General features: G+C 44.7%; 1 protein-coding gene across 4 annotated transcripts in view; it reads right to left on the reverse strand.

The window, feature by feature from the left end:
• Positions 1-17,660, reverse strand: part of EVC2 (EvC ciliary complex subunit 2) — a 164,807-nt gene that overhangs the window by 45,247 nt on the left and 101,900 nt on the right. For all 4 annotated transcript variants that reach the window (XR_004055663.1, XM_030925850.1, XM_030925843.1 and 1 more), the window contains one exon: positions 15,568-15,690. Coding sequence is in view for 3 of the 4 variants with exons in the window: in XM_030925850.1 (XP_030781710.1) it covers positions 15,568-15,690 (123 nt within the window). In the remaining variant the exon portion in view is untranslated. The remainder of the gene's footprint in view (positions 1-15,567; positions 15,691-17,660) is intronic.

A 17,660-nucleotide genomic window follows, 5' to 3' on the forward strand; every position in this document is an offset into this window, starting at 1 on the left:
ATCCTCTGCTCAGCAGGGCACTCTCTTCCCTATACCCAGTAGATGACTGGAGATTTAGTCTCAGAAAAGTCTCTGAATTTAGGGGAGGAAACTCAGGCACATCTGAAAACAGAGGGCCCTAGTGGAAGTTTACACACTGACTACTAAAACCCCAGCTCCCTTCCTGCATTTGGCTTGCCAAATGTTGAGCAGCCAGGCCTTTACCATCTAGACAAAAGACTTGGCGTGGTCTTTGGGGGATTCAACTAGCCTTGATGAAAGAGCTAAAGATACTCACACTGGGGGTCCCCCACAGAGTGGCCCAGCCCAGCCACCAGAGTGAAGGCTACAATCTACAAGCCCTGGCTGTAGGCTCAGAGTCTTAAGGCAGTTTCTTATTATCCCACTCTTAAATATCGTCAGACCATCAAAGATGACCACATACCTGGGAAGTCTCTAATGAACATGGAGGTTAAGACTGAATAGGCAGGAATTTTAAAAAAAATCATTAACATTATCAGAAAGATATAGCAAGTTACAGCAGCCTCAAAACAGTAAGATAATTTTTTTTTTCTTTTTTAGGAAGACAGCATTGGGACGGTGGAGGAAGATGCTCTTGAAGAATTAGAAATTAAAAACATAAATTAAAAACTCAGTTAAAGACTTATAAGATAAAACTTATGCTATCTCCCAGCAAGTAAAGCAAAAAGACAAATAGTAAAAAAAAAAAAAAAAAAAAGGAAAAAAAAAGAAAGAAAGGACGAGGGGTCAACTTTGGAATCCTGAGATCTATAAAGACAAATTAGAGAATAGGAGATGTAATCATTAATAAAATTCTGGAAAATTTCCCAGAATTTTAGATTGTTTAAACTATCAGTCGAGTATGAGGGCAGAATAAAAACATTTTCAGTCTTGGAAAAATCTGAAAAAATCCAAAATATTAAATTTCCTATGTGTCCTTTCCCAGGAAACTAATAAAAGATGTGTTTCACTAAAAACAAGGATGAAACCAGGAAAGAGAGGGGTGAAGGGAATTCATAGTGTGGTCACAATATGAATGGCATACTGTGCATTCAGATGGCAGCTGTGCATGAGGCACAGATGTCAGTTTCCAACTGGAACACATCAGAAGGCAGAGAGAGAGAGATGTATCCTGAAAGATGGGATTAACAGAAGACGTGACATGTATGATGGTCCTGATAGGGTATTTGGTCTACTATCAAGAAGTAGGTTAATAAAGCTGGGCCTGGTGGCTCATGCCTATAATCCAAGCATTTTGGGAGGGCAAGGCAGAAGGACTGCTTGAGGCCAGGAGTTCAAGACCAGCCTGGGCAATGTAGTGAGAAACCTGTCTCTATAAAAAATTTAAAAAATTAGCCAGGTAGGGTGGTGCATGCCTGGAATCCTAGCTACCTTGGAAGCTGAGGCAGAAGAATCACTTGTACCACCCAGGAGTTCAAGGTTACAGTGAGCTATGACTGTGCCACTGTGCTCTACCCTGAGCGACAGAGCAAGACCTTGTCCCTTAAATTAAAAAAAAAAAAAAAAAGTAACCAAAAAGGAAACTAAAGAACAACATTAACTCCAGGAAAGCCAGAAAGTTACAAAGTAGAGAAAAAGGATCCCAGTTTTCTATAAGATCCATCTGTGAATAACATTTAAGTGCTTATAATCATAGAAACCATAAATACTGATCTAACTATGGTGGGGGATGAGGAAAGAGCTGATATGTGGTCCAGGTTTAGAGAACAAAGAGAGTAAAACAGTTTCCTAAGGAAACTAAAGGACAATATTAACTCCAGGAAAAACGAAAAGTTATACAGTAAAGAAAAAGGATTCTAGTTTCCTACGAGATTCAACTGTAGGTAACATTTACATGCTTATAATCATAGAAGCCATAAATACTGACCTAACTATGGTGGGGGATAATGAAAGGGCTGATATGTGGCACAGGTTGAGTGAAGAGAATAAAATAGAGTAAATCCTCATCTTTCATATGGAAAAGGAAACAGATAATCCCAAATTAGAGAAATTAAGAAATAGCAAAGCAAGCATGCTATTTAGAGTTATGGATGTCAGCACCAAAAGACCAAGCTAAACAGTTGGAAGTCATTAACTCTGGGGAGCTGAAAATGTGTGTGTGTGTGCACGGCTGGAGGAATCTACTCTTTTTTCAGCACAAGCCTTGTAGAATTATTTGACCCTTTAAAAGAAGGCATGCATATGTTTGATAACAATGAAAAAGAAAATTAAAAAGTAGATAATCTAAAAAAGTAGGAGAAAATTTACTAAATTAAAACCATCCCAAGATAACCATGGTAACCTTTTGGCATATGAAAGGTACAAACTGAATAGATTAGAAAAGTAAGACTAAGTCTGACCATGAGGCCTTGAATGCCAAGCTCAGGAATGTGAATTTTATTGGGGTCAGTGGGAAGCTATGGAACATCTCTCAAAATGGTGCTTCAGGGAGATGAATTTGACAGAGGCTGCCTCAAGGGATAAGACAGGGCAAAGGGAGATGTGAGGATAACTGTCTGCAGGCTTTCCCAATCTTTATGGATGGATGGATTTTTCTCTTCCCTTCCTAAATGGATTCCCTTTCAACATGCCTTCTTTTCTGAGCTCTTTAAGGACCACCAGGGTTCTCTCTTGTCAGGCCACTGAAAAGCAGTACATTATTCTGATGCTTAAACACTAGTCCCTTCTGAAGTCAGAAAGTGTGAAGGGTCATTCCTGACAAGTACCGACTACCCCTGCATAATTGCAGAGGCAGCTGCAGAAACACAATAGGATGCACCGTCGCTGGCAATGAGGAGCTCCACTTCTGAATGAAGGCACTTCTACTGAACTGTACATACATGACATATCATGAAATCTGGAAATAGTGAATGAATAATGGATGGGTGAATAGACACGTAGTAGATGTGCCATGCAGACAGAGTGCAAGATCATTAAAATAAGTCCAGAAATAATGGGCGAAGAGGAAATATGGTTATGTCATTGTCATTTATATTTAAATGTTCCTAAAGATTATTTGTGAGGGCCGGGCGCAGTGGCTCACGTCTGTAATCCCAGCAGTTTGGGAGACCGAGGCAGGCGGATCACGAGGTCAGGAGATCGAGACCATCCTGGCTAACACGGTGAAACTCTGTCTCTACTAAAACACAAAAAATTAGCTGGGCGTGGTGGCAGGTGCCTATAGTCCCAGCTACTCAGGAGGCTGAGGCAGGAGAATGGCGTGAACCTGGGAGGCAGAGCTTGCAGTGAGCCGAGATAGTGCCCTGCACTCCAGCCTGGGTGACAGCGAGACTCCGTCTCAAAAAAAAAAAAAATTATTTGTGAGAAATTTGTGTACACGCTGTTCAAACACAGCACAAGAATCACACCAAAGAGGAACTGAAATGTCCTTTCATTTCTGGATCCATCAAATAGATCTGCTAATCAAATGTAGGGATGGTAATGGAGAGGCCTGTGCTTTAGTCTCTGTTCTACTATGTACCAGCTTTGTGATTTTGGATAAGCCTCTTACTCTTTCTGAGCCTCAATATTCTCACCTGTAAAATAGAGATAGTAATAGTTGCTCTGCCTGCTTCACTACAGAGGGGTGTAGGATAGATGCAGAGGGTCTAGGATTGTTTAAAATATCAAGGGGTTGAAAACAACCTAAATATCCATTAGTCGAGGGCAGACAAAATCACTTAAGGCTCACATATACAGTGAAATGCTATGCTGCTGTGAAAAGCAATAAGGGAACTCTCATATAGTGCTATCAAAAATCTTCAAGTTTTGGAGTAAAGCAAAAAGCAGAAATAGATAATAGGTAAGTAGATAAGCAGTTGACTCTTGAATAACACGGGTTTGAATTGCCTTTTTCCACTTACACGTGGATTTGCTTTCAATTAAAGTTACGTCAATGTTAAGTGAAATAAGGCAGCCACAGAAAGACAAACACCACATGTTCATACCCATATATGTGAGCAAAAAGAACTGATCTCATGGAGGCAGATGGTGGAAGGATACTTATCACAGGTGGTGAAGGGTGTGGGGGAGATGAAAGAGGCTGGTTAATGAGTACAAACATACAGTTAGATAGAAGAAATAAGACATAGTGTTCAATAGCAGATTAGGGCGACTCTAGTTAATAACAATGTATTTTCTATTTCAAAATAACAAGAAGGGAGGACTTAAATGTTCCCAACACATAGAAATGATAAATACATGGGATGATGGATATCCTAAATACCCTGACTTGATCATTATACATCCTACATATGTAACAAAATAATACCATGCACCCCATAAATATGTACAAATATTGTGTATCAATTAAAATATTTTAAGTTACACTGAGTGTGCCTGCGTTTCCTGCCTTCCGTTCCACCTCCTTCAACTCTTCCACCTCAGCCACCCCTGAGACAGCAAGACCAATCCCTCCTCTTATTCCTCCTCCTCCTCCTCAGCCTATTCAATGTGAAAATGATGAGGATGAAAGTTGCGGGAAGTCAGGGACCCCGAATGGAGGGACCAGCTGAAGCTGTGGCAGAAGAACAAAAATTGTGAAGATTTCATGGACATTTATTAGTTCCCCAAATTAATACTTTTATAATTTCTTACACCTGTCTTTACTGCAATCTCTGAACAGAAATTGTGAAGATTTCATGGACACTTATCACTTCCCCAATCAATACCTTTGTTATTTCCTATGCATGTTTTTACTTTAATCTCTTAATCCCATCATTTTCATAAGCTGAGGAGGATGTATGTCACCTCAGGACCCTGTGATGATTGCATTAACTGCACACATTGTTTGTAGAGCATGTATGTTTGAACAGTATGAAATCTGGGCACCTTGAAAAAAAGAACAGGATAACAGCAATGGTTAGGGAACAAGTGAGATAAGACTCTAAACTCTGACTGCCGGTGAGCCAGATGGAACAGAGCCATATTTCTCTTCTTTCAAAAGCAGATAGGAGAACTATCGCTGAATTCTTTTTCTCAGCAAGGAACATCCCTGAGAAAGAGAATACACCCTGCGGGTAGGTCTATAAACAGCCCCCTTGGAGGTGGCCGGCTTTTATGGTCGAAGCCGAAGGTATGAAATAAGTCTCCTGTAGTACTCCCAGGCTTATTAGGACGAGGAAATTCCCGCCTAATAAATTTTGGTCAGACAGGTTGTCTGCTCTCAAACCCTGTCTCCTGATAAGATGTTATCAATGACAATGCGTGTCCGAAACTTCATTAGCAATTTTAATTTCACCCCATCCTGTGGTCCTGTGATCTCGTCCTGCCTCCACTTGTTTTGTGACATTCTATTACCTTGTGAAGCCTGTGATCTCTGTGACCCACACCCTATTTGTGCACTCCCTCCCCTTTTGAAAATCGCTAATAAAAACTTGCTGGTTTTATGGCTCGGAGAGCATCACGGAACCTGCCAACATGTGATGTCTCCCCTGGACAACCAGCTTTAAAATTTCTCTCTTTTGTACTCTTTCCCTTTATTTCCCAAACCAGCTGAGACGCTTAAGGAAATAGAAAAGAACCCATGTTAAACATCGGGGGTGGGTTCTCCCAAAAGATGAAGACCTTTATGATGAGCCACTTCCACTTAATGAAAAGTAAATATATTTTCTCTTCCTCATGAGTTTCTTAATAACATTTCCTTTTCCCTAGCTTACTTTCTTACGCATATTTAATAACACACAAAATACATATTACTCACCTATTTATGTTATTTGTAAGGCTTCTGTCAACAGTAGGTTATTCGTATAACGGCATATTTGGGGGGAAGTCAGATGTTACACACGAGTTCTACTCACGCACGTCATGTGCAGGACTTAGCCGAAGACTTGAGGATGCCCTGCAGATCTCTGGAGCGCAATCTGTCTCTCTCTGTTGGAGCTAACTTGTCTTTGGGAACTCTGCCCTACAAATCGTAGGCACAGTAGCCTCTGAAACTTTGATTTTTGTTTGTTTAACGTGGTGAGCCTGCTGGGCTCCACCTGTGATGTGTGAGGGGTCAGCACCCTAACTCCCATGTTGTTCAAGGGTCACATAGACAGATGACAGATGGGCAGATGGATGGATGGATGGATGGATAGACAGATGCAGACAGACAGATCTATTTCCAATCATGGGTAAGTAAGACATGAACCGCATAATTTGTGTTGTGTTTCCAATCTGCTTTGTGGACTCACTTAGATGTTGAGGCAAGAGAAAGAAGGCACATTATCTGTCCTGGCCAGGAATTCAGCAAAGAAGTGCTTGGCCAGAAGGCATTTTGAGCGACAGCCTTACAGTCCAACAGATCTGACAAACTTGCCCCAAGCTGAGGAGACTGGCTTGAGGCCAGGGCAGGTGGCCAGAATGTCCCTACACCGAGTGGACTCTGTGCGCTGGGGAGGGTGGTGGGACTGACCCAACTGAGCATCACTTACAGCAACTTTGACATCCCCCGCTCAGGTCAACCACATCCTTGCTGTGGCATGAGACCTTCCTGTGCCATGGGAACCTGCAGGTTCACAGAAGCCAATCACCTTCCCAAGGGGACTGCTGTAACTTTCAGCACAGGCTGACACACAGAAGGAAAGGACTAGGTCAAACTAAGATGAGGCCCCAATTCCCTAAGCCAACCACAACAGAGGTTAGGAGAGGGGGATGGACCAAGAGACCTCCCCAGTAGTACTCCCCACCAAATATTATCTACAAAATGACTAAATCTTGTTGATTTTACTTCAAAACATCTGAGCTGCTACATGTAGCCTTGCAGACCTCATGACCCGGCTCCCACCCACCTCTTAATGCTCCCTTTTCCATACTCAGCGGAAAACACTGAGCCTTTTTGAGAACAAATCTTTTAAAGCAGACCTAGTATAAAGCCACAAGGTAAGCCTCAATACATTCCAAAGAATCTTTACACATACTTTGATCTCTAACTAAGATGCAATGACATTAGAAATCAATAACAAATCAATAACACTTCTGGCAGAATCCACAAAAGGGCATCACCTTGGTAGTGGGAATAAATTAGTCTTGATTAAACGCAGCTGTTAACCCAAGCTAACCACACTTAAAAGCAAGTTTTCAAAGAATAAAATTGATTCCAGGTAATTCAACTACTTGTCAGAGTTCTAACCCTATTAAAGAGAACACAATGAAATCCAGTACCCAACACATAAAACGTACAATGCCCAGCATCCAGTCAAAAATTATGAAGCATGCCAAGAAGCAGGAATATATGATCCATAAACCAGAGAAAACCCAATCAATAGAAATGAAAGAGATGGTGGAACAAGCGGATAAGGGCATTGAAACAGCAATTAGAAAAAGAAACAAGGTGTAAGAATTGGGAGGCTACGAAGCTGTAGTCATTTGTTGACATTATGACTGCGTAAAACATCAATGGAATCAACAGATAAATCCTAGGAGGTAGGCGCTTCTATTATCCATACTTGAATGATGAGTACACTAAGGTGGAGAGAGGTTAAGTAACTTGCTCAAGGTCACACAGCTAGAACATGGCAGAGACAGGACTCTGGAGCCAGCAGTCTGGCTCCCAGGATAGCATATGGGAGTCTGGAAAGGCTTATAAAAATTAGTTACATGTTTTATGCCTGCATCAAATAACATAAAATATATAATCGAATCATTCACAATAACAGCCAAACCTATACTGTGGGAATCACCATAAAGAATACACAAGACTTTATGCATAAGGTCACCATATGATTTCTCTCCTAAGCTGAGAAAGAAAGGGAGGGTTCATGGGAAGGAATGTGGGGATGATAAGGCAACTGGGACTGTCTCAAGAAAATGGAGATATACGGCCACCCTACTCTTGAAAACAATTGTAAAATTTCACCAAAGGTCCTAAAAGAAGCTCCAAATAAAATAAGCAATAGTCTACATTTTTGGATAGGACAGGCAACTGCTAAATGAATCTGTAAGTTTAATGCAATCATAATAGAAATTTATCCAGAAACTTGATTAATTTATTCTAAAATGTATATGCCCTCCAATGTCTTCCAGGCTGTAAATTCTGTAGCTGAGTTTCCCATTTCTCATCTGCTCACTTTGGCCCCATGGGATAGCTACCTGTGACCACAGCTGACACCTCCCTTCCTTAATCTACCAGCTGTACAGAAAAAGTGGCCGCCAGAGGCTCATATTTGTCGGTCTCTCCTTTCCTCCAGGAATCAGTCATACACGTCTTCCTGAATTAGTCACACAGCCACTCGTTCAAGGTAGAGCTACAGAGTAGTCAGGTGGGTTTTCCATGTGAAAGCAGGATGCAAACTTCCAAATGCTTGATGGAAGAATTGGCTGCTTACCTGAAACTGTGAACATCTCAAAAGCAGAAACTTAAAACTGCCTAGCGCAGAGAAACCACCACACAAAACATTCCCTAAAGAAGGAAGCAGAAGGAACAAGGATGGGGGAGAGCAGAGAAGGGCAAGGAGAAGACAGAAAATGGGAGAAAGGGGAGGGGACAGGGGAAGCAGTGGGAAGAACACAAAGAGTCACCTTGGGAGGTGAAGGCCTTCTCATCCTAACAGCTCCCTGCAGTCCCAGCCACAGGCCTGGGCTATGGAAGCAGACACACCAACTCCACCACTCGATGCTGGTGTGGCTGCGGACAATTCTCCCAACGCCTCCTGGCCTCTCTTTCCCCTTCTGTTGGATGGAAGAGTCCAGACAAGAGCCATATCAATGTGGGGCTGAGGGTTGGCGTGGATATCTGCAGAAGATTTCAGTAAAGGAAGGGGTCACCCAGCAGGTGCTCCTAAGTCCCAGCATACTCTGCAGCCCAACAGTGAAGTCAACATCTCTCTGGGGACAGCACATGGCCTGTCAGGCTTGGGCTCCACAGTGGGCCTCTTGGGCAGTGTCAGCAAGATGCGGCTCCATCTTTCCGGCTTCATGAACCCCAAGGGACCTCCCACTCTCAAGACATGATTGTGATGGTTAATTTTATGTGTGATCAAACTGGGCTAATAGGTGCCCAGGGGGCTGGTAAAACAGTATTTTGGGGTGTGTCTGTGAAGATGTTTCTGAAAGAGATTTGCATCTTTTTATTTTATTATTTTATTTTATTGAGACAGAGTTTCAGTTGGTCGCCCAGCTTGGAGTGCAATGACGCAATCTTGGCTCATTGCAACCTCTGCCTCCCAGCTTCAAGCAATTCTCCTGCCTCAGCCTCCCAAGTAGCTGGGATTACGGGTGTGCACCAACACACCCAGCTAATTTTTCTGTAGTTTTAGTAGAGACTGGGGTTTTAACATGTTGGCCAGGCTGATCTCGAATTTGACCTCAAGTGATTCACCCGCCTCGGCCTCCCAAAGTGCTGGGATTACAGGCATGAGCCACTGTACCAGCCTGGAAGAGATTAGTATCTGAGTCAGCAGATAGTAAAGATTACCCTCCCCAATGTTGGTGGGCATCATTGAATCCCCTGGGCCTGAACAGAACAGAAAGTTGGGAAAAGGGTGAATTCTTTCTCTTCCAGAGCTGGGATGTCCATCTTCTCCTTGCCCTTGGACATCCAAAGTGCTCCTGGTTCTCTGGCCTTGGGTCTCTCAGGCTTACACCAGCAGCTCCCCTAGTTCCCAGGCCTTGAGGCTGACTTATACCACCAGGTTTGCAGGTTCTATAGCCTCCAGATGGCAGACAGTAGACCTTCTCAGCCTCCATAATTGCATGTTCCAATTCCCTGAATAAATCTGAATAAATCTCTATCTATCTATCTATCTATCTATCTGCTATGGGTTCTGTTTCTCTGGAAAACCATGATTAATACCAAGATCAAGCAACTCTTAGCTGTGGGTATTCACAGAACGAGAGCTGTCATTCTTCCCTCTGCAATTATCCTGCAAATAAAACATCTGAACAACTGCCATGCAAGTGCTAAGAGATGTAATCGATCAATTTCAGGGGGAACATCAAAGCTGTCAACTCAAGAGTGCCTATTCTCTTGGCACCTGCCACAATGAAATGGCCGAATGTGAAGACGGACTGTCACAAAAAGGTCATAGAAGATAAATGCCTCGTGTCTGCCTTTCTATGTGAGGTCTGGATCACGTAGCATGTGGAGCTGCTCCATTAGTGGGAAAGAAGACGAGCACTGCAGCCCACTCCAAAGTTAAAAGGCACCTCACAAAAGCCCTGAAATGATTGGGCTCTCATTGTCACAAGCCGCATTTCACAGATGCAGGAGCCAAGAAACACTCACCCTGCATTGTGAAACTGTGGGAAATAACCGCCATTGTTTGGTGAAAACATTCTTTGACAGTTCTGATCAGGGCATGTGGTCAGGAGGCGGCGTGACAGTGACAGCACAGAGAGCTTCTGCTTCCTGTGCCAGGTCTGCCACTGCCTGGCTACATAAAAGAACCTGGGCAAAGTCACTAACATCTCTGAGACTCAGTTTCCACATCCATAAAACAGGGACGTTGATGTTTCTTACTTGTGGTGGAAGTTGGGAAGGGTAAAGCATGTAATGAACAAGGCACAGGTCAGTATAGCAGCAAGAATGCAGGGTCTGAAGACCAGTCACCTCCCTGTGCCTCAGAGTCCTTATCTCTCATAGAGCAATAACAGTGGCAATTCTGTTAACACTGTGTAAGGATTACAGTGGATAGATGGAAAGTATTTAGCTCTCCATACACCTCACTAGCATATATATGGACTATAGACGTACATATAGGTACTCATACGTAGAACTCACGTGTGGATGGCTCATATGTACACACACACACACACATACATATACCTCTATCATATGCATATATTAATACATACACATACACACATATACAGTGCCTAACAAGGTTCCTGGCACTAAAATGCAAACAAAGGAAGTAGGCACCATTCTTATTAAAATGCCATCACACTTTAGGAAGGGAGGTAAGTCCTTCAATCAGTGCATAAGACAAAAACGAAATCTAAATCACCCTTGGAAACACCTTGGGGAGCAACAACTGTCCAGTCCTTCCTCCAGAGCTGGAGCAGATGGCTGTGTCTTCAGCCCAGGACCAGGTGAAGGGTCTGGCTTGTGCATGTGGGCTGGGAGGTAGGACAAAGGTCTGCCCCAAATGTAAACCACAGATGTGAGCTCAGGGCAGGGGAGGGTGCTGAAACAGGCTCAGGGAATCGCAGACCTCCAGCTCCCTTCACCTCCCGTCCTTGAAGGCCTCTGCTCACCTGCTGGGCTCACCTGCCTGGTTCAGCTGGTCTTTACTCTTGCACTATGTTCTTGGTCAGTGTCTTATGTCTTGCTCCTTTTTTTTTTCCACAAATGCCTTTTGTGGAACTTCCTTAGGTGTCTATGAATGTGTGGCAAGTAGATTAGGATGGGTGAGCTGGAAAGACCCAGACTTCCTATCCAAATGGACATGGCTTTGAGTTGTAAGGGTCACAACCCATTCGTTGGATGGTCCTGAACAAGTCACACAGCCCCCTGGTGATGCTGTCCCTCACATGTCAACCGGATAAGGTGGCCCAGTACACAGGGATTCCCAAGGCAAGCTGTCATCGTGTGTACCCTCTGTACACATCTGAGGATGGAGATCCTCAGATGTCTCCTCCCCATCTGCCTTGGATCCCTTTTTCACGCTATGGAAGAAGTGATCACTAGTATGTTACATGGGACCAGGATGCCAGTGTGAACTAGGAGATGCTGCACAGAGGGCCAAGGCAGACCAGGTCCTATCACATGCCTCGTGGTGGACCCTGGGTTGGGCACTAACCTTTTGAGCTTAGAATGGACCTCAAGATGCCATTCTTGCAGCAATGTGATGAGTATGGAGATTCACGCTCATGAAGAGCATCAGCTATAAGCCTGGCATCTGATAGCAATTTGATAGAGACTAGCAACAGTTTTTCTTTTAGTATCACTATGCCATATTAGTACAGTGTCCTGATTGCCTTGTAAGCCTAGTTAATTATACACAGAGCCCTCTTTTATACATTATGATGAAAGCAGAGGCCTGGGAGAGTAACAAACTTCTAAAGGACCATGAGTGACAAACAAAAAGAATGAGGTGAAGGTATTTTCAGTAATAATACTGAGTACTGGAATTAAAAACTAAAAAAATAATGGAAAGAAACTAAGAAAGAAAAGTGGTAATGTGAGATATAAAGCATTGAAATGTCTAAATAAAACAAAAATCCTGAACAGAACAAAAACAAAAAGAAAAAAACGAAAAGTCAAAGAAAACAATATTCTACACTTGCCACCAAGAGAAAAAGTAAATGGTCGTGAAAATAAGTAATTTGAAACCTAAGTTGCAGATACTTTAAATTATTGGGTTGCCATAAAGGAATGCGATTACAGGGCCTGAGTCACGTGACAGGCAGCTGTAACCTAAGGGGCTAAACTTTTGTTTCTCTGATTACAGATTAGCCTTCTTCCCAGCCTACACTGTTTTGTAAAATGCTGTAAATGACTAGAGGGCGCCACAGAAGACCCCTTCCCCCTGCACTATTGATCTTCCTTACACATTAACTTCCCTCTTCTCGCACACACAGACCTCATGGCTATCACATTTGCCCAGACGGAATGTTAAATATACTCTTTTAAATTGGAAAGGAAATGAAAACAAGCCATACAGAAAAGAAAACAAACCGTAACTAATTAAACTGTTGTAACTTATAAACTAGCCTTGTGTAGAAAATGTCGTAATCCTGTTAAATCTCTTTGTTTTGTTCTTATATAAGCAAGACCTTAACTTTTAGCTTTAGAGTGCTGACCCCATTTCTCTGCAGTCTGTGTTTCCCAGATGGCAATACCCAGGTTTTCTCTTGGATAAACTCTCGAACACTGGGTTCTGATTCTTTCAATTATTTCAGGTTGACATGGTTTTAAAAAAAGAAAAAGAAAAACTACAGGAAGGAATGTGCTTAGTTCCTTCTATCAAAATGACTAGTTTGGGCAAAAAAGGAGCTGGGTCTGCTGGTTCAGGATCCATAAGGGATTAGAGCTGGGCTTTAGGAAGAGGATGCTCCCTGCTGCAAGGAGAATGAACTGGAAGGAAGGGGGAACAAACAGGAAACAGTAGGGAGCTCACTGTATGTATCTAGGCAAAAATGGTGCTGGGCAAGGCTGGAAACAGAGGAGACGGATTAGAAATAATTATGAGACAGAGCAGGGGGAGATGAGGTAGGGGCCAGGGAGGCGTTATGGAGACGTTGAGGTCCAGCCTTGAGCCGCGGGGTGGGAGCGGTGTGGTCTGCACCTGATGTCCCCATGAGTTGCCACCTCTGCATCACCTTCTCGTTCAAGACATTCATCCTGTGACTATGCTCCAAGGGTGCTGGTGAGACGGCCCTTTTCTTTCTCAGTCTGGTCTTTGAGAAGGTTCCTCCACAGGGCTGCTCCCCCATCCACTGGCCATGACCCAGCACTCCAGAAAAGCAGTCTTGTCACAAGGCTTCAACCCTCTGGGTTCCCTCTGTGCAGTGTGGCCTCCAGCACAGTTCAGGATACCCATTCCCTCTGCCAAACCAAACCCCAGCTTTCCCTTCACCAGCAGCTCTTCTCTGACAACAGTCACCTTCACTCTGGCGGGTTTCGCCTCTTACAGAGGATCACAAAGCAGCCGGTACTCACGGAAATGCTCCCTCTACTCCCAAGTGTGGCTACTTCCTCCCTGTGCCAGGAGATCAATGTGCACAGGACCTGACCTCTCTCCAGCTCTCTCCTCTTCTTGCTGTAAACTGGGAATAAACTGGGACAGCTTGGCTTACCTCTCTCGCTTCTCTTTGGGACTCCGACTTCTGCTCTGCTTCCCTAGGGGTAGGCTGCCCCCTACAAGGTACCCCATAGTGATACTGCGATTGGATGATGGAGTTTGTTTAACTCTCAGGTAGTTTAGCAAGCCCACTGGTTCTCACATTGATGCATAGCTCTTGGAATTAGCCTTTAACAATAGGGAAGATGACATTTTGCCTCTATCTGCCTAATCTTTGTCTTACTGTTCAATTTCATACAGAACCTGGGAGAGAATAGGGTTGCCACTTCCTGGATCCCTTAAGACATCAACAGCCCGGACACACCTGATGGGAGACACTGAGCCCAGAGCAGTTTCTGTGGCTCTTGGCCAGATCACACATTCGTGTTCTGAGAAATACACTGGCACTAAAATAAAACCAAGCAAAAAAGCTAGAAAAAGGAGATAGAGGGAAGGTAAGAACAAAAACAGCAGCTCTAAAGCATGGCTTCATACATTCATGTACTGAACATACTCCTGTTGGGAATCCAGCCTTCACAGGGTGCTGGGAAAGGCAGACAGGCACCCAGGCTGCGCTCACATAGGGTCTACTCTTAAGCAGCACCTTTGCAGAGGAGACCTTGCCTCCTCCCCTACCTACAGTCCACCCCGCTGCCAGCCTACTTCACCTCTAAGGCCACATCATCTAATTTATGTCCTTAATAGCACTAACGACAGTCTATCATTTTAAGTGTTTATCATCCATCTTCCCCAACTAGAACGTGCTCTCCTCTACTGGAGAGCAGGAACCAGGGCTGCCTCAGTCACTGCTGCAACCCCAGAGTGCACTGACACGGTGCCTGGGACACTGGTGCCTCCCCAGAATACTTGTGGAACAAATTAACCATGTGATGGGTACTATGGTGAGGAAGAGTTGGAAGTGGGGTGGAACGCGTGGGAAAATCTAGGGTGTTCGCGGAAGGCTTCTTGGAAGGAGAGACATCCAAGAGCTGAGGGAACACCTCAGGAGAGCAAAGGACACAAGTTACTTACCCAGGTAAATAAAGGTGGAAAAGTAATTCCAGAAAGACAGAAGAGTACAGATTAAAGCATCCCAGGAGACTGTGTGGTTTGTGCTAGAACATCACGTGGGGCTGCGCCAGGCACAGTGGCTCATGCCTGTAATCCCAGCACTTTGGGAAGCTGAGGTGGGCGGATCATCTGAAGTCAGGAGTTCGAGACCAATCTGGCCGACATGGTGAAACCATATGTCTACTAAAAATACAAAAATTAGCCTGGTGTGATGGTGGGCGCCTGTAACCCCAGCTACTCAGAAGGCTGAGGCAGGAGAATCACTTGAACCCAGGAGGTGGAGGTTGCAGTGAGCCGAGATGACACCATTACACTCCAACCTGGGTGACAGAGCAAGACTCCATTTCAAAAAAAAAAAAAACAAACAAAAAATGGGGCTGAAGGGAGAGCCTGGTGAGTTTGTGGGAACATGGAGGAGAGTGTGAGAGAGAAAAAGAATGTGATGGAGGTGAAATGGCAGATGCACATGCCCCAGGATAGCGCCAGGTACAAATACAGCAAGTGACTCAGCCAGAGAGGCAGCACCCGAGGGGAAGCCTGAAGGATCCGGTGAGATCCCCAGGCTGAGAAGTGGAGGGGGAGGGTTCCAAGCAGAATGCACAGGGGAAAGGCCCAGGGGGAGGGTCTTCCAACTCTTTCTTACCATAGCACCTGAGTGAGTGAGTGAGTGAGTGAGTGGTTGGGTGGAAATGCATGGCACAGCCCCACGGGCTCTGTGTACCTGCAAATACATCAGCTACCAGCCCCGCCATGTGCAGAGAGAAACAGTGGGTGAAGCAGAAGTACTGACCTTTTCCACCAGGTCTTCAGAAGCCTGTTCCTCACAGAGGTGAATTTTGTCTTCGATGCACTTCTTCAGAAGCTCTCCCTTGCTTTTACTCTTGGACCGTGACTTTCTCACCTTGGACTGTTGCTGGAGAGGGGTTGGGGAAGACACTAGTAAGAAGGCTATCACCAGCAAGTCCATGCAGCCCCCCAGGGCTTTGCAGGTCAAGAGAAGTTTCTGCAGCTCCCAGAACTGCAAAACTCTGCCTTAAGCCAGAGAGGGGAGGAGAGAGGTATGTTCTTCTGGAAGAAGCTCAGTTTCAGAGCCTTTGATCTTCACACAATCTGGTGGGCAGAACCTCAGCTACGCAAAGACAGCAGAACCAAGCTGTGTCTACCTCCTAACTGGCCGTGGGACCTCAGACCTGTCAGCCTCTCTGAGAAGCGGTTGTGATGAATGAGGTCCCTGTTCTTGCAATGCTTCCATGACAGTGGAGAAAACAGTCTGAAAACATGGAAACTAAATAAGGACACTAGGAGCAGAGACACGTTGGCAGACAGGACCTGGAAGCCCAGGGTACAGACTGGGGTTGGGAGGGGATATCCCCAGAGAGGGCCAGGCAGGGAGCCCATCGTGCACATCTCTGCCCAACTACCAGGCAGTGATGTCAAGCCAGTAGCCTGAAACTGGCCTTGGGAGGAGGATTTACACCATGGAAATGGGTGAATGCTACAAGTCAGGATTCCCCTCCCCACCTTCCCTCTCCCCCGAGAGCCTTCCCAGCATGGGTCCGGTCAGGGCCCAGGCCACAGGGAGCCTTGAGGTCATGTTGGAACTTGGATCCCAGCTCAGAGAGCCACAGAAAGGCCTGAAGAAGAGGGTGGTGAATCTGACTTGCACATCTCTTTAGAATTTGCAAGTGCCTTTGAAACTCATGTCCGTGAATGGTCTGGGAGCCCTGGGGGCCACCAGCAGATGAGGTCAAACAGTAGACACTACCTGTTTTGCGGGCCTAGACCAAAGAGAAGTGTGTGGGGAAGAAATGCAGGGGTTCTCTGGTGGTGACACAACAGATGGGTGAGGACAGCCAAGGGATGGAGAATACACTAAGCATCCACTAACATTGCTCCACTTGGCCCCATATATCCTCATTATACCCATTTTACAGACGAAAACATGAAGACTAAAACAACGATTTTATCTTTATGACCAGATCCAGGCCTTGGTGCTTAGGAAACTGAGAGCAGGCTCTCCCGCCACCTTCTCTGCTGCTATCTCGGGACTGAGCAAGCGAAGGGAGCTGCGGCTCCATCTGTGCAAAAGCCTAACCGTGCTGGCCCAGCCTTCTCTCTGGAGAATGTGGAGTGAGCACCTTCATGATATCTGCCTCCTCTGAGGCAGTGGCCAAAGCCATTTCCATCTGAAAACCAAGCACCCTAGGCAACTTTGAAGGTAGAAACTTCATTCCTGCCGGGACTCACCAGCTTCAAGGCAGGGGAACCAGCAGCTCATGGACGCCCTTCCCTCGCTTCGGTGAAGTGAAAATTATTTTCCCCCATTGTTCAAAATTATCTAAAATGTTTATAATTTATCCCTTACTCTTATTCCATAACTCCTACATCCTTATAAGAACAGAAGTAGGAATAAAAAAACAACCGTACTTAAAAAAATATTAAAAGAATGTCGAAGCTTCCAAGTTGTTTCTGCATCCACGGGTTTATATTCAGAAAGGATGTGTCTGAGTTTTTTTCTTTCTCTAAAGGAAAAGAAGTGAGTTTAAAGTCAGGAAACACCAGCTCCCAACCCAGTTCTCTACCTCCTATAGGGCTACTCACTTTTCCTCTGCTGGGCTGTTTTCTCATCTGTAAAATGGGACACCATGTTGACCTCTTAGCACTGCTGTGAACTTCAGGGGAGATGATGTAAGCTTCGGTGATTTTAATATGTTTTCAGTCTCAACTATTATTACCTTAAGAGAAGTCTCAGATGTGTTTTGCACACATCTGGTGCTTGGCTGGTGGGATGTTTAAGCCAACAACATTGACTGCACACCTACTATGCACTTGGCACTCTTGAGTGCTGAATGGGCTGGGGAGCTTATTTTTAGTGAAAGCACA

This window comes from Rhinopithecus roxellana, chromosome 2 (assembly GCF_007565055.1).
Source record: "Rhinopithecus roxellana isolate Shanxi Qingling chromosome 2, ASM756505v1, whole genome shotgun sequence".
NCBI classification, from domain to species: domain Eukaryota; kingdom Metazoa; phylum Chordata; class Mammalia; order Primates; family Cercopithecidae; genus Rhinopithecus; species Rhinopithecus roxellana.